The 19,142-nt window shown below is 40.4% G+C and overlaps 5 protein-coding genes across 13 annotated transcripts; 2 read left to right on the forward strand and 3 right to left on the reverse strand.

Annotated features, from left to right (window-relative positions):
* Positions 1-92: 92 nt before the first annotated feature.
* Positions 93-2,516, reverse strand: pigx (phosphatidylinositol glycan anchor biosynthesis, class X; the record flags this gene model as incomplete). The annotated part of the gene is made up of 6 exons (XM_030373150.1): positions 93-293; positions 388-488; positions 1,010-1,223; positions 1,386-1,524; positions 1,600-1,690; positions 2,417-2,516. Coding segments are annotated over 6 exons (786 nt in total), but the record flags the coding sequence as incomplete, so codon positions are not given.
* On the forward strand, positions 2,479-3,549 carry cep19 (centrosomal protein 19). The gene is made up of 2 exons (XM_030373149.1): positions 2,479-2,839; positions 3,095-3,549. Exons 1-2 carry the CDS (start codon positions 2,710-2,712, stop codon positions 3,439-3,441), a joined length of 477 nt encoding a protein of 158 aa, XP_030229009.1. The 5' UTR covers positions 2,479-2,709; the 3' UTR covers positions 3,442-3,549.
* Positions 3,550-3,556: 7 nt separating this feature from the next.
* On the reverse strand, positions 3,557-7,502 carry ing5a (inhibitor of growth family, member 5a). The gene is made up of 8 exons (XM_030373137.1): positions 7,217-7,502; positions 6,186-6,257; positions 5,820-5,986; positions 5,571-5,682; positions 5,379-5,478; positions 4,996-5,131; positions 4,844-4,905; positions 3,557-4,711 (listed from the first exon to the last, which is right to left on the reverse strand). Exons 1-8 carry the CDS (start codon positions 7,251-7,253, stop codon positions 4,672-4,674), a joined length of 726 nt encoding a protein of 241 aa, XP_030228997.1. The 5' UTR covers positions 7,254-7,502; the 3' UTR covers positions 3,557-4,671.
* plekhb2 (pleckstrin homology domain containing, family B (evectins) member 2) lies at positions 6,946-14,843 on the forward strand. 9 transcript variants are annotated; one of them, XM_030373140.1, is made up of 8 exons: positions 6,946-7,223; positions 8,031-8,092; positions 8,255-8,407; positions 8,508-8,610; positions 8,774-8,813; positions 9,254-9,340; positions 9,435-9,570; positions 13,584-14,843. In XM_030373140.1, the coding sequence occupies exons 2-8, from the start codon at positions 8,056-8,058 to the stop codon at positions 13,724-13,726; spliced, it is 699 nt and encodes a 232-aa protein (XP_030229000.1). In that variant the 5' UTR covers positions 6,946-7,223; positions 8,031-8,055; the 3' UTR covers positions 13,727-14,843. The 9 variants fall into 9 exon arrangements, with proteins under 9 accessions (XP_030229000.1, XP_030228999.1, XP_030229001.1 ...); XM_030373139.1 differs by having other exon boundaries at positions 6,946-7,151; XM_030373141.1 differs by having other exon boundaries at positions 7,178-7,408.
* A 593-nt stretch (positions 14,844-15,436) lies between these two features.
* LOC115556024 (vacuolar protein sorting-associated protein 4B) lies at positions 15,437-19,089 on the reverse strand. Its single transcript, XM_030373130.1, has 11 exons — positions 18,860-19,089; positions 18,510-18,621; positions 18,241-18,391; positions 17,994-18,055; positions 17,741-17,860; positions 17,332-17,488; positions 17,078-17,226; positions 16,902-16,983; positions 16,541-16,760; positions 15,974-16,114; positions 15,437-15,759 (listed from the first exon to the last, which is right to left on the reverse strand). Exons 1-11 carry the CDS (start codon positions 18,878-18,880, stop codon positions 15,658-15,660), a joined length of 1,317 nt encoding a protein of 438 aa, XP_030228990.1. The 5' UTR covers positions 18,881-19,089; the 3' UTR covers positions 15,437-15,657.
* Positions 19,090-19,142: the final 53 nt, after the last annotated feature.

Genomic DNA, 19,142 nt, shown 5'->3' on the forward strand with positions numbered 1-19,142 from the left:
CCTAAAGGATTGTTGGTAGTGTAGGCCTATTGCAAATAATTGGATGGAAAAATGGTTTGGAGAAATTACGAAACAAAAAAATTAACAATTTATGTGTTTCAATGTGTCTTTATTTAATCTACAGAAGGTGAAGTATTATCTCTTTTTTAATATTATGTTAAAACTCTGTGTTTCCAGATCTTTAGAGAAAGCGCCGAACAGCAAATGAAAGTAACTAGAAGAGTGCCACAGATAACATGTATCACCAGTGATCCATCGCCAACAGGTATCTGCAAGCTCACATGGCTTTGCTCCTATAAAAAAAAGGTGTCATTAAAATACTACAGAGAATATATACTTTTTCCATCTAAAATGCAATATAATTTTTCAAAATATGAATAAAGATACCTTGTTAAGACGGATTTGAACCCATGAACATATGCTCGAATTAGTAGCTGTGCAGGGGGCATCAACAATAGAATAAGATTTGAAATTGCTGCCATCATTACCTTAAAGAGAAAGAGACATAATTGAATGTGGAACATGAAATGCATATAATGTCTAAACAAATAATGTTGAAACAATGTTATAAAAGAAAAGCCAATGAAACACTATTCCATTGGTGTGAATTGGTAAACCTACCCAAAGCAGGGTTAGAAACGATGTGACTGAGGTCAAATATTTTTTATTAAAAGGAACTCAATTGTTAAGATTGAAGGCATACGAACTGAAATTGCCCTGAATATTTTTGTATCCTATATTTTGCTTTCATGCCATGAGAGTAAAGAAGAGTTATTAGTCAATCGTATGCATATATTCATGCATCGCCTGGAACGAAATCCTCCATGATATGTTGAGTCTTAAACATGTTTTTCTGCTATACATTCATTCCTAAATTTGAAGATATCAACAACCTTACTCAACAGGGAAAATTCAACATTTAAGATCGGTTCGAACCTGCACTCGAGATCCTTGGTTCGACATATGATGCATAGATCTACATATGAGTATGATGTTATTCATCACTTACATGTTTCACTTCTGAGCAGCAGGTCTGGAGATCCTATGTTAACAATCACAGCCTTTTGATCGCCAAATGAGGGCTCATGGTAGCGGCAATGTATGGGGATGCTTTTCTTCAGTAATTTTGAACGTTGTCCAACAAGAGTGGCATACAAAAGGGCAGAAAATCCTCCAGTTCTGTGAGCAGGAGCTTCTAGGTTGATGGGTGAATCTAGTAGTATCTAAACAATTGCAAATTAGTTGGCTACATTACATATATTAGAACATAGAAAACATTTTTAATTACACTTAAGTGGATTACGTGTTAGTTATAATTGTTGTTTATATTGAATTACATGGTACTATCTTCATGAAGTTTGTTAAAATATAATAAAGCTTGTAACCTGCAGATGACTGTCACTGTCATTCAGTGTTGCAAGCTGGTATGGATCAACATAGATTCCTCTCGGTAGTTTGTGAACCAACAGAACGTTGAGAACATTCGGAACATCAGGGCTGAACTTGACAGTGGTGACCATCTCCCTGAACACAAAAGGCCAAATACAATATTATATTTAATTAATATGCTTGATTCATCCGCATTAGGGAGAGACATACCTATGGAAACCGTTTCCGTTGCACTCAGTGGACACCAATATTGACTCAAGCCACTGCCTTCCAATGCCACAAATATTTTGATCTTTGTCATCTGAAAAGTAGACCGGGATTGTAAGTACAAAATTATATAATGTATTGTACAATGACGCGTGCTTTTAAAACCGATCTCGTTTTAAGAATTAAATACATGTTATATATATTTATAGGAAATATGTATATTCATTTCGAACTCAATAGTTTGTCGGGATACCCTAGTTATAATGAATACATTATATAACCCACTCTTCGGCCTCTTCTCTGAACGAAGCATTACGAACCTGCCCATCACATGCTGAAACAAACATACGATCAGATATTTGTCGGCCCGGGGAAACCTTTGAATTCGAACGAATACGTTTGAAAATAACCCTGCTAGAACTTCAATTATTTAAGATAATTTCCAACATGTATACTTCGGTGGGTTTTAAGAAAAAATATATAACATGCCTTGTTGTGTATAGCAATAAGATGTCAATAAATAATTAAAAGTAAAGACGAGTAAAATGATCATTGGAAACCAAAAAGTGAAATAGGAGATATCTATCTAAATCTGTGTCAATCCTGATCCGTTCCATTGGTAAAAGACTGGTCCGGCATCCTCCTTGAATTGTTTACGGAAATCAACAAACATGAAGGACCCTTTTCTGTATGTTGGGCTCTGTATAGATGCCAGATTAAAATAAGGGCCAAAATTATCTTAATTTTTTAATAAAAAGCGCACACGTTGAACTGAGTACAAAAGCAAACATATTGATCGAGTTATAATAAATTATGTTACCATCATCACGAACCACTTGTAGTTCAAAAGTATTGCCGTGATCGGGGCCAGCCTTAGCCCTCAGCCCATTCTTTTCTAGGATGTAATGTTTCTCGGTTGATACCCCTCAACCTTGCTCTTCGTTTCTTTTGCTCTTAGGTCCGAATGCATGTTTACATTATAGATTAGACTTCCGTTCCGTCCTTAACAAAATTACATAAATGTGTGTGACTTTCTATGAATAATTACTTACTGGTAAACAGTAGGCAGCCAAGGAAACAAGATTACATCGCCACTAAAGTTAAGCTGTGAAGATGTCCTATGAGGCGAAACGATGCGGCGTTCAGTTCAGTCCCCCCGCAATTATTTTACTGTACAAACAAAAAGACACAAACCAAGTGCGCAAAAGAATAATACCTGTGCGGAACTTCTCTAAATACTCAGGTAGGTCATTCCATGCACCTTCTATTATCATTTGTAAAACAATAAATATGCCATTAGACGCCATGACACAATTTCGATTTATTTAATCAAGTAGTAGGTGGGACTTTAAATGGTTAATGATAGGCAAGTCATTCAAATGTGTATTCTAGAAACGGAAGGATGTAATAATCTATTATTAGGACAATAAATGTATTACCAATCAAATCTTTCTCAGTGTAAGTATTGAGTACATTTAAACGTGACGTTTCTTCCTAGACTGTTGCTTGGCTGCTGAAAGACTGAAGAACCATTTTCGGCACAAAGAATACTTGGGAGGTGTTCCATTGAGTCAGTTGAAGAGGCTTCACACAGTACTACGAGATCACATGCAGGGCCACAGTTTGCAGCACAGCCTTGCCTCATTCCAGGTGGACCCTGAAGAAGATCTTAATAAATTAAATGACGATGACCTGGCCCGCAAGAAAGGGCAAATGGATCAACTATTTGAGCAAAACCGAAGACTCAAGGATGATCCTGATTTTGTTTATGATATAGAAGTGGAATTTTCCCAAAGCGATCAGGAAAAGTGCAGTTGGGATGCAGAGTCGGATGATGGATTTTGAAACCGATCACCCAAATAGGGTTTTGGCCTGAAAAGGCTGATGACTGTACTTTGACTGAGAAGCATTTACAGATGATTAAATTACGGACATTGTCCCTGTAACAAATGAGACCATATATAAGCAATTCAATATTTATTTGATATAAAATACTGAAGTATAAGAAAAATACAAAATGCTTTGGCTCCTTACATATCAGGGGGACACATAAATAATGGATACTCACAGTAGGAATACAGACAAGCTATTCATTATCATTTTAGTGACCAAAACCTAGCTAACACAATAAATCTCTTTGGAAATAATTCCTCTCAAACCAAAAATGCTTCTTCCCCATGATACAAACGGATACGAAGAGAAATATCTTGTAGATTTGGATGTGATGTACAAAGTTATGGGATGAATTCTAAAACCATGCCTGCATTTCAAACCTCTGTATGGGGAAGTTCAATTCAAAGTGCATTCATACCTCCTATAGTTTGCAAGACACTGACCGACTAATTTAATATATCACAATACATCCAAGAATGTCACAAGTGATTTTCTTATCATAGTTGTTGTACAGCAAAGCATTCTGGATAGAGGAAAGATTGGTTTACTTTTCTTGTTTGGTTTAAATTGAAAAATAATATATAATACACACTACACTACATTGAATCAGTCAGTTATGCAGTAATATGCATGCCCCAGAGGTAGGTATTTGAAATTCAGACATAAGGTCTTTCCTAGTACAACCAGAATTGTTGTTCAGAATACTGAGTTTCAAGTCATACGTATATTTTCAGCAGGCCTTTATTTAAAAAATAAGATTTATACTTCAAGTATGTCAAAGCAACAATCCGGGATTGAAGTTGATCATTTAGGGGTGGGCGGCACTTAATGGCAAACATAATAAAACAGCAATTATCTAATCATCAAAAACATTCTAAAGACATTTGAAATTTAAGTTTACCTTTCATCTATTGTACATCTGAAATGAAAAAGCTTTATTCATTAATCCAAAAACAACAAAAAAAAAAAAACATTTGTGGAAAATGAGCAAACGGACACACAATTATACCCCAATTCCGGACTGGGCTTTAACTAAAAACTTTTTAATGAGGAAAGGATATATATATATATATATATATATATATATATATATATATATATATATATATATATATATATAACGTTTTTTCTAAATCTATCCTCAATATACATCAATATTATAAAAGTACCCTATCTGAAATCTCACTTTTTCTTCCTATCTTGTGTGCATCTAGGACAAAACCTAAAGGTTTCAGGAAGAAAAAAACAAAAAACAATTAGGCACAAAAACCCATTAATACAAATCCCTTTTGATGTTAAAACATCACATGATATTAATACCACATGAATCAAACGCTGTGCAAAAAGTTCTTACCATTTTCCTTTGGGCTTGGTTGCAAGATCAACACAAGCAAAGTGAAACCATTCTATTGGACACTGCAAATAAAACATAAGGAGACTTTATTACTATACCTTGCTTAATGCACCATTTCAGATCATTTCAATAGATAATCATGAGAAACCTACATCTGGGTTATCACAGCCGATCATCTCGCCATACGACACTTGATGACACAGGCAATAGGTTGGCTCATTGGGATCCACTGGCATGTCTAGAACATCCGATGGCTGCATTGGCAGAAGACCATCACTCAAATCAGGGCTGAAAGAAGAAAAGTAAAGGAAGAGAGAGGCTTCTAAAAGGGAGTTCACATAATACAAGTGAGCCCTAGTACAGATAGTAGATCTGAACAGACATGGAAGAGCACTTACAACACAACAGGTTAACAACCTATATGATAAATATAGTTGAATACTATGTACTATGATATAACGGATACAATGTAAGGCATGTGTGAATAAATTATGTTCGATGGTATAGTCAAGCAGTTTTTTCCTTAAGTTCTTACTTATTTTTTATCTTCTTCTTCCTTGGAGAATCTTCATCAGAGCTCTTCCTCCCTCTTCCCCTGGACACACGCTTCTCTCTTAGCCCCCTGGAGTCGGCCTCTGAGTGCGGGAAGAGACACATATAAATCAAGCAGTACAGTTGTGTTGGCCCTGCCTGGATATGTTAACAGTTTTAAAAGTTCCAAGCTTACTTTTCAATCCCCTTGCCTCTGGACTCTCATAGCCGCTTACTTCCAGCTTTCCCTTCAGCTCGTTCTCGAACCGTGCCAGATCTGCATCAAGTCTGCGGATGTGTTTGTCCACCTTGAATCAATTAAACAAACCAAAAAAAGTGATTTCCACTACCGTGTTCATGAAGTCACGCAACAACATTGGTAAAACCCATTGAAAAATTCTAGTTTATAGAACTGTGTACATAATGTATTGTATATTGTACTGACCATCTCGTAGGTCTGCATAGCAAGCTGGACTTTGTCATCACTAAACTCTTTGCACTTGCTGTATGCATTCTGGATCTTCTGCAGATGTTCCACTCTCTGCACTGAAGCCAAGTTCACCACATTGGCTATGTATTCCTCAGCCAACTTGTCAATCTCTCCTTTTTTCTCTACAGTGCAAATTTCAAAATTTAAAACACTAAATATCCAGACACAAGACACAACTATCAAGGCTGTTAATTTGTCTCTTAATACAACCGTTATAACAAAGGCCAAAACAACAATCATGATCCGGAGCCAAAACGTTGATTTGCACAAATAAGATTGTAATTACAGTCAGTGTTACAATGTTATCGGTGAAACGTTTACCTTCAGTCCTGTTATCCAGGTCCCGCATCAAAGTAAAGTTTCTCTGAAGTTCACATGGCAAGTTCTCAATACCTAGTTGGGCATTCAAGTTTAAACCATGTCAATGTCACTCAATGTTCAGCAGCTTTCCAAGCTGCAGATATTAACACCCAGACTTATTTATATTCTCCATTCATATTCCACCTTGAGCCGAGAAAATTTGACAAACAAATTAATAAATAACGTACTCTGGGAACACTATGAATCTGAATCTAAAAGCAGCAGCTATCAACACTGTTCTCGATAGGCCTACTTTATGTGGAGTAATGTTACGTATCCCTGATAGTGCAATGCATGTAATTACTTATTTATTGCAATAGACATTATAGTCTTCAGATTGGAAAACAGCAGTATAGTATTACCCCAATGAACGGATGAACCATGAAGAATAGCTTTTTCCAAAGGTTTAAAAAAAACACCGACATGTGCGGTTAATATCAGAACACACGTTGCTGGAAGATAACGATGCAATAAACATGAGTAAACAGTGGACCAGCAGACTAAGCCCAAAGTTAAAGGCAGCTACCAAGAAGTCATGATCTTAAGGTTGCATGTTGTTGCCCACTGCCAAAAAGAAAAGACAATCGTAAAAACATACAAACAGTGAAACCTACGGAATTCTAGTCTTTAGGATCCAGAATACATTGAAAAACCTAACTTGTTCAAGTAAGCAACATACAAAACAACAGCACTGCTAAAGTACTGTTGCTCGACCACGACCACCTTTGAGGCCTCTGACCCTTGCGTGTGGTGCGGTGTGTTTGTCATGAAGACCTCTCAAAGTGGGGAGAGAGCTTTGCTTTACGCGCCATTCTGAAACATTGATGTTACGCTGAGCTAATGAGGGAACTACAGGAGCTAGTCACAGTAGCATGGCGCTCGGCGCTAGCCTTCCTACCAAAGCTTTACAAGTGGAGTTAAAACGCGGTCAGTTATACGAGGCGTCTAAATGTTATGACTTTGATGATTGGGGATTATTTAGACATACTCACTGTCAAGGTAATGTTCCAAGTATATTGCCGTCGCCATTTCAGAGCAGCACTTCGCTGATACGACGGGCTGCAGAGCAGGCAGGTTGGCGGCGGGGGGAGAAGCGGTGCGCGCGTTTTGCACCCCGGGGTTGACCGCCCGGAAGATCCTTCCTTTAGTTTAAAATTCGATTACGTCTCTTTTAGTTTGAGCTGGTGAGTGGCGATGTGTGAACAACCCTCTCTAGAGCGGAAAGCATTTGGGCCAGAAGGAGAAGGGTCACTAATAATACGCAGTGCGTAGCTCCACTAGCACGGATAGCGCCGTTTTAAAATGCGCATGTACGTCATTTGTTAAAACTGATGTTTTCATTTTTTACCACGAATTTGAATACAGAGTGTGGTCCAGGAGAGGAAAGTGATAATTGATGTTGATGTCGATTATTTACTGGCTCTCGTAGAAGTCGAGCTCCCTTCCCATCGTTGTCACGTGACATAGTGGTGACGTAAACCGGGATCAGCTGAGGTCCCGTCGTTCAAAACAAACACGCGATCCTTTCCCGTTTTGTGTCCGCCTAGGACTTTATGAAAGTACGTCAAACTAGAGCGCTTAATGCAATTGTGGGCTGTTTTCTTAGCTTATACAGAAATGCTGGAATGCTACTTTGATTTCCAATGATGCATACGAAGGACCTCCCGATGTCTTCGACGTAGATAGCGTTAGTTAGGCTAAACGAAATGGGTCGGCCTACAGTTTATAATAAAGTCATTGTTGTTTTCGTAATTACAACAATATAAACAACTATGTTAACAATCGTATGTATTATTTTCCCTTTAGGTCCTTTGGAGTTTCTACTTCCAGGATGTCGATCGTTAAAAGTGGTAGGCTCCATCGTCAGAGTAAGTAGTGCTAGTCCAATTGGTTTAATATTAAACCTGATGTAAATCACATGTTGACTTTCGATATTTGAGTGCATGATGTTAAAATAGTCTAGTCTCTAGTCTAATCTAGTGTCAATGGTAGATAATGGACATTTTCTGAAAACGGCTTGCTTACCCTAGGCACCATATTGCGTCGATGGAAAAGGAATTGGTTTGACTTGTGGGCCGATGGACGACTCGTGTTCTACGATGACCAAGAACGGCGTGACATGGAGGATGATCTCCACATGAGGGTCGACTGCATTAACATTCGTGGTTCAAAAGCTTGTAAAGGTACATGTCAACTGAACCTGTGTTGTTGTGGTCAGTTTGGACTGCTTAGATGACTCACTTTCATTGGAGTTTTTCCTGTGTTTGTGTGTGCCGCCTATAGATCTGAACCCTCCAGAAGGAAAAGGCTGTGATTCCTTGCTCCAGATAGTTTGTCGAGATGGACGGGTCATCAGCCTCTGTGCAGATAGCTCAGACGATGCTCTGTAAGACGAATCTCTTTAGCAACATCATTCTTTACATAGTATATCACTATTTTCATTGATTAATTGACCCTGCTTTGTCACTTTATGAGTCACCCTCTATGACAATCAAGATAAACCCTTTTAGGAATATGTTGCACCATTTCCGTGTTCTCCCCTTCTCTAGAGCATGGACCATGGCTCTTCAAGATGCTAGAGTTAATGCGGTGAGTTTTCTTGAATTGTTCGGAGTGCTACCCTTCCCAAAAGATGGTCTTCACCTGCAAGAGGTGTACAGGTCTGGCGGTACACTGTACACATATGATGCATGCAATCGTTTTCAAAATCGGTATAGAACTAAAAATGCAGCATTATAATCAACAGTCGGCCAACTCTCTGCCAGATATGAAAAACAATATGCTCAAACTTAGCGCCACTGAAGAATATTAAAATTTCAGCTGAAAAAAACCTAACGTTATCGATATAAGTAACTTAGTATGTAATCATTGTTGGTAACAGGTACAGTTGGATACAGGTGGAATGAACTACTCCAAGGTCTCCATATTTTGACATAAATGTCAAAATATACTAGTGGTGCCCCTGTCCCTTATACAGGGTTGATTAAGAGTTTAATAGCATCGTGTTTTTGTTTATTTTCTTGTTGTAGGTGCTTGCACCTCCCCAGATGGCCTTTGCTCAGGAGGCCATTGCCTCTGCTCCTCCTCCCTATTCAGAATTTGCTGTCCCTCCTCAGGTAAATAGAGTGCGTTAAGGGAGAGGATATGAAACTGTCTTACGTGCATTTACGTTATCATTTAGATTCTTTATTCGTTTTTTTCCCTCCCCAGACTTATAATCCATATGAAGAGTATGTTACACCTCCGCCACAGGCTACCCAGATTGTGTACTCTGCTGACGGGCAGCCCTATGCTGTGGCATACCCCTACCAGTACCAGGATCAGTCATACCCCTACCAGTACCAAGGTCAGTCATACCCCTACCAGTACCAAGGTCAGTCATACCCCTACCAGTACCCCACCAGTACCAGGATCAGTCATACCCCTACCAGTACCAGGATCAGTCATACCCCTACCAGTACCAGGATCAGTCATACCCCTACCAGTACCAGGATCAGTCATACCCCTACCAGTACCAGGATCAGTCATACCCCTACCAGTACCAGGATCAGTCATACCCCTACCAGTATCAGGATCTGTCATACCCCTACCAGTACCAGGATCAGTCATACCCCTACCAGTACCAGGATCAGTCATACCCCTACCAGTACCAGGATCAGTCATACCCCTACCAGTACCAGGATCAGTCATACCCCTACCAGTACCAGGATCAGTCATTCCCCTACCAGTACCAGGATCAGTCATACCCCTACCAGTACCAGGATCAGTCATACCCCTACCAGTACTAAGGTCAGTCATACCCCTACCAGTACCAGGATCAGTAATACCCCTACTACCAGTACCAGGATCAGTCGTACCCCTACCAGTACCAAGGACAGACATACCCCTACTAGTAACAAGGACATACCCCTTGGGTTTCTTCATACACTCGTATACACTTCATATCACCGCTCACTAACTTTATTAAGGTAAAATGGTTATTGGGAGTGTTTTTGGAATAATGGTGGTTAGGGTTAGTTGTATCATTATCCAGGGGAGCGGCTGTTTCTTTTATCTTCACTTAAAAAAGTTTATGCAAGAAAATAAAATAATATTTTCTTGCCGTTTCCTTAAAGTGCGTATTGGAGGTTAATGTTTTTAAAAATATTTATACATAACATTCTCTGAAAATTGCCCTTTGAAATTAAAATGCAGGATTTTATCACTTTAAAAAAGTATATCGGCAAAAAATCCAGTTTTAAAGTGACTATTTTCAGCAAGGCTTCAAAAACCGTTGTTTTTTTATGTGATATGTCAAACGCGTCATATTACGTAGGAATTGGTAGACGCGGTCGCTGTTGCTGCCTCAGCTCTATGCGTAGTTGTGAGTAGTTACCGCGGTGAGCGGCCTTGTATTTCCCCCCCCTGTTGTTTTTGGGTTTTTCTAATCGACGAGATGAGGTTTTGTATCTGTGGGGGTTGTTCCAACTCCGACCTCCTGTCCGACCATCTCCGATTTCACAGTTTCCCCGATCGGAGAAAGGATGGAGCAGGCTTTCGAGCCTGGGGGCATTTTGTACAGGTGAAGAGAAAGGACATTTTTTTCCGCCTCTGTCACCAAATACACGTTCATTTGCGCGGCTCCTCTGCTGCCTCTGCGTGTGTTTGTTTTGCATTGTCATGAGTGGACCCAGTCTGAGCTGATAACCTGTAATAACCCAGCTGCCTCACACCGCCAGCACGGATCTGGGCTTCCTCCGACAGCCTGCAGACGAGTGGGCGTGTCCGTGTAGAACGTCTCCCTCTCTCAACACAACCATCATGGGATCTTGTGATTGATCGCAAGCTAGTGCTGTGCAAACCATCTGCGTGGGTCCTCCCGGCGGGAGGGCGAGGTCGTCGCTCCGGAGGCTGAACGAGGTTGGGCTCGGATGGGACCGACCCGTGTAGGTCAGCCCGCCGTTGGTATTGGTGGACGGAGTTCTTGAGCGCTCCACAAACACCTGGAATCGGATCTTGTCCAGTAGGGAGCAGTTTATGTAATCGACCCGAACCAGGTCCTCGATGCTCGTGAACGGACCGTGTTGGGTCCGATAGGCGACAATGTTCCGGGCGATTTTCTCCGTGATGCCACGGATGCTCATGAGCTGCGGCGGGGTGGCGGTGTTGATGTTCATGCCGCTGCAGGAGGACATATGCTTCGGGTCTCTCCGCAGGGAGGACGGGGAGTGCTGCGACGAACTGGTCCTACTCGACACGCAGATCTCCACTTTAATAATCTCAAGTTTGGTGGCGCCTATCCCACTCACCAGCGCTAGGTCCTCCACCTCCTTGAAGCCCAGGCAGGGTCATGAGCTCTTCCTCCGTGGCCGTGTTGATGTTCAGCCGCTCCTGGTTCACCATAATTCTCCTGACACCACAACTCTATCTCCCTCCTATTGCCATGGTGTCTCCCCCTATTAGGTGGTTGCTGTTCTCCCTTACGGCTAGCTGGCTCAAAATTGTACGGAAGTGGTCCGAAACTGTTATCCATTGTTGTTATGTTGCCTATGTAGTCTATGATGATCAGAACGTCCGTCTACCAATTCCTACGTCACGCTCGAAAACGAGCGTTTGAGATGCGGAAGTAAAATTGTATCACAAAAACGGCTCAAGATGCCACTTGTAGTGTAGATTTATTATATTTATTAAAACTAAAAAATCGTGTATTCAAATTTTTCACTTCACTGCAGTATCTAACTTCCAATACGCACTTTAAAGGACACATATTATGACGTTTTCCCAACAAGTAAACATAGTGTTTGAGTTCCAGAAATCAAGTTTTTGAAGCTGTTTGCTGGATATAGCTTTTAGGAAAAAAAATCTCGCCAACCGCTATTCCCTCTGTTTCAGTCACTTCAGCATGCGCTGTTTCTGGTGTCTGTAGCTTTAATGCAAATGAGCTTCTGCCCATTGACCAATGAGCTGTCAAACTGAACCACAGCATGAAGGAGAAGGGATAGAGTGGCAAAGTCACGCCTCTTCCTTTAGAGCCCATGGGAACTATGATATTGAAAAATATGAATGGGTTTCAATGGAGAGAAAGTAATTATTTTCTGGTCCCAGTCTTTATATGCCCTGGATTACACACACGTTGTTTGAGGATTTAAATGATAATTTTTCATGCAAAGAAAACTAAAAAAATTCACAAAGAAGTTTGATAATGTTAGGTTTTGTGTGAGGCCGCTTGGTGAACTACAGCTCTTTGCTGCTCTTGACGTGAGTGACATACGTCACCACCCGCACTTGGGACTCCGGGACAGACATGGCATCTCTCTGCTCCACTTCACCGCCTTTTTCTAAGGGGAGGATAAAAGCATTGAAAGAGGTGAAAACCATTATAAGTTCGGGCATGTGGAGAGTTTCACATATGCCGATGGGGAGATAGTCGGTCTTGTCAACGCCAGTCGCAGGGAGCGTGACGTCACATGCGAGACGTGTAGTCTTTCTCATTGTATTTTCTCTACAGCCTTTGACCGAACAATTGCACAATAATTATCATTTAAATCCACAAACAACATATGTGTAATCCAGGGCATATAAAGACTGGGACCAGAAAATAATTATTTTCTCTCCATTGACACCCATTCATATTTTTCGATCTCATAGGTCCCATGAGCTCTACCGGAAGGGGCGTGACTTCGCCACTCCATATCTATCTATATAATATAATATAATATAATATAATATATAATCATAATAATAATTATATTACATATGGGTATTTATATAATATTATATCTAATATCACTGCCAAAAGTTATGTGCGCCTCGGATGATATTATGAATAATAAAGACTGTGTCTGACGGATCTTCCACAACAAGTAAAGACTCGTAGGGGGGCATATCTCAGGATTCTCAGCCATGGTTGAGAAGAATTGGGGGAAAGGAACTTTGGCCTTGACTCTCTGAAGTCCATGAACCGCGACATGGAGGAGAAATGGATTCTACTCCGGGAGCTGAGCTGCCGGACTGTCGCCGAGCTCCCCGCGCCGGAGCTGCCGGATTGCCGCCGAGCTCCTCCCGCCGGACCTGTCAGCTTCGGCGGCAGTTCAGCTCCCGGAGTACACCCGCCGGAGCAGCCGGAAAGCTTCGGCGGCAGATCAGCTCCAGGAGTACACCGCCGGAGCTGCTGGACTGCCGGCGGCGCTCGGACGGCTTCGACGGCTGTGGTATCATAATGCGGGTTATGACAAAAAATAACCGTAGGCCCATAACCAGAACCCCCTGTGTGTGTGTGTGTGTGTGTGTGTGTGTGTGTGTGTGTGTGTGTGTGTGTGTGTGTGTGTGTGTGTGTGTGTGTGTGTGTGTGTGTGTGTGTGTGTGTGTGTGTGTGTGCAGCAGGAGTCTACCCATCTCACCAGGCGGTGAACCATGTCATCGTTCAGGAGCGCCAGCGCGACGACACCGGCGATGTGGCATTGGGCATGCTTGCCGGTGCTGCGACCGGATTGGCAATCGGCTCTCTGTTCTCCGTCTTCTAGTGTCTTCCATTGCTTGCTTGCACAAACTACAGTAATAGCATATGTATTCTGATATCGTAGCTTCCTCCCCCATAGAGATTCAAAACTACTTTGAAGTCTCAAATGTTAGGCATGATTGTTATGTGCCAGTGAAATAACCTTTATGTGTCTTTACCAAAGGCTTCTTATATATATTCTCATATAACACTATTAGCACTTTAAAAAAACAACATAATTGTTGTGGCAGATCCTCGGTCCCTTTATTTAAAATGAAATTGAATGTATTCTAAAGATTCATAGAATAGGAAAAATGTTGAGGAAAGACGTCATTTCAGGTTAAATTACGTTTCAGGTTCTCTTTACCATGTTTATTGGTTGAAGCCATTTAAAAGTTACTGTTTATTTGAGTAACTTGATGTTTTTCTGTTGCATACCAAACCGATTTATACAGCTTTGATTTATTTTTACATGTATTATATGTCTGGAGGCAAAAATAAGAAAATGGCATGAATTATTAATTATGTTCATCTTGAGGCATCAGTTCATGATCGTATCATCTGATGTCATCATTGTGAAGTCAAACCATTTAATTTAGACTTCACTGTGTGAAAAGGGAATTCACTCTTCTGGACTACTTTAACTGCATGCCATATTTCTTCATGTATTTTCTGCTGGCCACTGGTGATTCACTCTTTACTGATTTTCAGACGTATGACATAATGTATTTGTTTTGGTAGAAATTGTATGTGCAAATATATCAGGTAATAGTTACACTTTTGCTACTCTTCACTTAGCCTCAATACTCCTGCACTCCCAAGTGGCTTGGTAAAACGATTGCCATACCTGTTCTCTATATGAACTGCCTATATCCACACCTATTGTTAAATTGTGTCAAGCACAAACTTTTCAATGCAGCATCTTTTTGCATCATCAGCCAATAGGAGTAGGCCTGTCTATTGCAATTCTTTAGTGCTTTAGTTCACATAACTAATAATTGGTCTTTCATCCATTCCTTTAATTGATATCCATACATCTTTCTACTTTTAATCACCTGCATTTACCTTCATTTAGCAAGGAAGTGTATTTTAACTATTAAATATATTCATAATAATAATATTAAAACTGTTTCCCACAGTCACTTTATTTGTATTCATGATGAAACGCTCCCATTAAAATCCAAAAAGTAGGGAAAGATGTAACAATGCAACTCATTCCTTTTTAAATAAATATAAACAGTGAAAACTCAAACCCTTAATAATGCATAGATTAAGAAATCCCCAAAATACACATATATAACAAAGATAGTAAATAACCCTGAGTGTTTGAGAGAACAAAAAATCGAATTATTTAATTTGATTGTATGCCTAAATCAGTCAACATATTTTTAACTAATGAGTGCAATTTAATTTTTCACCACTTAGCCCAGTTAATAACGGTATAATTGGGAGAACATTAAAACATTCCAATTTGTATATTCACCAAACATACACACACACATTATATATATATATATATATATATATATATATATATATATATATATATATATATATATATATATATATCGCAGTTTATAAAGCTATCATGTCTGCAAATGTTCCTTTCATTACTGAAAAACATGAATGTGTCCCAAGCTGAACTGAACAAGAGTAAAAACATGGATTTGATGTATTCCCCACCCCTGTGCAATATAATTCTCCAGCCACTGAAGAAGAGTTAAATGCTTGTAAGCAAAGGCAAAATTGAGTGTTTATCTAAAGGCATTAAAACATTCTTCATTAGTAAAAAAAAAAACATGGTTGAATCCCATGTAAAAGTAAATTAAAGTAAAGTTACTAATGGTGATGAGTTACATAATTGCATCACAAACATGGAGGATAGACAGCTCTAGTGGATATACAAAAAATATATATTCAGAGGAAAGATTTGGCGAGAGTCCAGTGTGAGCGTTGTTAGCCTTCTTGACCAAAGTCTTCTGTAAACTTGGTCAGCTTCTCCAAATCCTGGTCGTTCACTGTTGGTTTGGTGCTGGCCAGTGACCGAAGCATGTCATCCTATGCACAATATGACCCGTCGGAAAGCACACAAACAATTAAAATGCGTTCTAATGTTATGGGAAAATCAGAGAACAGTCATAGAGAACATATTTGAGATTATTATTGAGAACATAAACATGACAAGGAGACTTGACATTTCCTGGTCAACGTACCCTTCATCTCCATCAAATCAAACCAAGACAATCAGACAAAGAGCAGCATCAATTCATACCATGCAAACTACGGGCTCCAGAAGTTTCTCTCCAGGAACTTCCATCCAGGTCATGGTAATAGCGTCACGATCACCAGGGGAGCATGGGGTCAGAAGATCTTCAACGACTGTGTCTGGGTTGTTCCAGGAGGACCCTCGCACCTGAGTGTGGGAAAGAAGTTTGAGAGATAACGGTAACAAATGCATGCTACCAAGGCATGATTGTTAAAAAAAAACAATAATTTTCTCGTATTTGAGGCGTGGTTTACGATTGTCCAGAGCCGTTTTTTCGGTGCTACGAATGTCTATCATATGAGTCTGTACGTAGCTCACAGCCAATCGTATAAATTATACCAGATGAGGTATGTAGAGCGACAGAAATTTGAGGAGGAAGAAGACTATGGGTGTGTCGCTATACGTCATCGTCCTGCCATCCCTCCCCGTTCTGTGATTGGTTCCCTATCTCAGGCGAAAATCGGATACATGGAATCCAGGCTGCCTAGCAGCGCAAAATGAAATTGCGCACAAGGCAGCATGGGTATACCCAGGCTACTGGTTGGCTATTCTTTGGCTCAAAGGCAAATGTACCTTTTTGAAGTGAGTTGCCATCTGAACCTTGCGGACGGGCTGCATGAGGGCATCCCGGACGATGATGCTGACGTCGGCCCCGGAGTAGCCTTGCGTCTTTTGGCCCAGCTGCACGAAGTCTGCTTCAGTCAGGTTGGTTGGGGTGGCGCCCAGATGCAGCTTGAACATGAAGGTACGGGCGTGCTCCTCAGGCAGAGGGATGTAAATACGCTTCTCAAACCTACAATCATGCCGCAATTCAAATGACCCACATTAAATCACACTGGACCTGGAACACACACTCAGAGTTACTTTTTTTCGCCTTAAGGATAAAATATGTTTTTTAAGGTAGCATGAGAATTGAATTATGTAATGACCCTACCTTCTCCTTATGGCAGAGTCAAGTGTCCACGGTATATTAGTGGCTCCCAGAACCAGGACTCCATCATTATCATTTCCAACACCTGCAATCATAGAGAACAGCGTTTCGATGTTTCGCACTAGATCAAACTTTGAGGTCAGACGTTGACATGCACCTGAGAGCTCCTTCCTACTAACCCTGCATCTGCACCAGGAACTCAGTCTTGATCCGGCGCGCCGCCTCACTCTCGTTCTCACTCCTCGAGCCACACAGAGAGTCGATCTCGTCGATGAAAATGATGGATGGCTTGTGTTCTCTTGCCAAGGAAAACAGATTCTTCACCAACCTAATGGGAAGAACGAGGACAGAATTTCAGACAAAAAAAAGAGTAGTTTAGTGTTCTTTTTTTGTGGTTTTGTATTTATTGTGTGTTTGGCAATTTGGCCCTCACTTTTCACTCTCTCCCAGCCACTTTGACACCAGGTCGGAGGAGGAGATGGAGAAGAAGGTGGAGTTGTTGGCCTCAGTGGCCACAGCCTTGGCTAGGTAAGACTTACCCGTACCTGGAGGCCCAAACAATAGGATCCCTCTCCAGGGAGTTCTCTTTCCTGGACAGAAGATCAAGAAATTAAAATAAAAAAGGAAGCCAGCGAATACGGTCATAACCTAAGAAAATTAAAGTTGTTTGTATGGTTTCAGTGCAGAGTACCATTTTTGTATTTGAAAGTTACAATCGATAACAAAAAAACATAGTTTGCAAGTTAAGATTTTTCAAATATCAATATTGAAGCATATAGCCACTATATCAAATTCACTACACATTAATTCAGTATTGTAACAGTTGTGTTACTTTTTCGTACCTGTGAAGAGATGGGGAAATTTAATGGGCAGTATGACAGCTTCCTTCAGAGCTTCCTTGGCACCCTCGAGCCCTGCAACATCATCCCACTTGATGTTCGGCTTCTCCATGACGATGGCACCTGGAAGATTAGGACAGCCTCAAAACACACGTAGTGGTACTTCATGCTTTTAGTCCAAATGATGAAAGACAGCATGACTGCACTATTTCACATGTGAGATTAGATATGTTAATTAATTTAGTTGAATGGTCACCTGACAGCTGATTCTGGAACTTTTTCTTCTCCTGATCGTCACCCCCACCATCACTCTCGCTCCTAAGAGAACAAAAAAAACTTCTAGGATGGTTTCTTCTTAATTTTTTATTTACAGCCAACAAGTTAAAAATACATCTAAATTATGAATGTCACTGAGAAAATGGTTGCGTTTGCATCATTAAATAAATAGTCATTAGCGGCTATTGCTCCTGCTATGGATTAAGCAATCCTTTTGGCTCTCTCACCCTTTGTCATCAGACTGGGACTCTTTGACTGGCTTGGATGGGGGAGCCTTCTCTTTCTTACTAAGGTATTCCTTCAGCTGCTCAGCTCGGTCAAGATACTCCTTACACTTGTTCCTGATGCTAATCTTTGCTTTGTCACCGTGCGCATCGTCTAAATTGAGAAGACAAAATAAAACCAAAATATAATAATGATGCATTTCCACAGGTAATAAACATGACGTTACGGTATTCAGACTTCAATTATATCGGATTATAAATTAGTTACTCACACTTGACAACATGGAGGAAGTATTGCACTGAATGCTCATACAATCGAAGGGCTTCCTCATAGTTTTTGGCTTTGTCCTCCTCTGATGCCTTGGATGCAAGATCTATAGCTTTCTGCAAATAAATGGAGAAGAAAGATATGACAAAATCAACAACCCCAAAGTTCTGTTTATTGTACTATTGACGTGTGTTAAAATGGCCGAATAATAAAACATTGGTTTCATGATCATCAAAGTACCATGACTGGTTCTCATATATCACCATTTATATTAATTAAATAGTTCGTTTGGTGGTGGCCCTCGTCTTACGTAACCTAAAGTTGACTTCTATACTCATCTAAGTTTTCACTCACCTGCAGCGATGAGCCAGCCATGGGTGTTACCGCGTCGTTCAAAATGTAGGTAACTAGTTTAACTTGACGTTTATTATTTTAAATCACCTACGTATTATTATTTGTACCACTGTCGGTCCTTTCTGACAGTTTGGTTAGACAGCAGACGGCATAAAAAAAAACAAAGCCGATAAGTTGTTTTCTCTTCCGCATTAGCATTGATCTGAACTTCCGTGAATCACACGTGACATTGTTATTTTGTCCGTCGTCTATCCATTGTCAACAGTGGGCGTGCTCATGTCTG

The sequence above is a fragment of the Gadus morhua genome, chromosome 12 (assembly GCF_902167405.1).
Source record: "Gadus morhua chromosome 12, gadMor3.0, whole genome shotgun sequence".
Lineage (NCBI taxonomy): Eukaryota > Metazoa > Chordata > Actinopteri > Gadiformes > Gadidae > Gadus > Gadus morhua.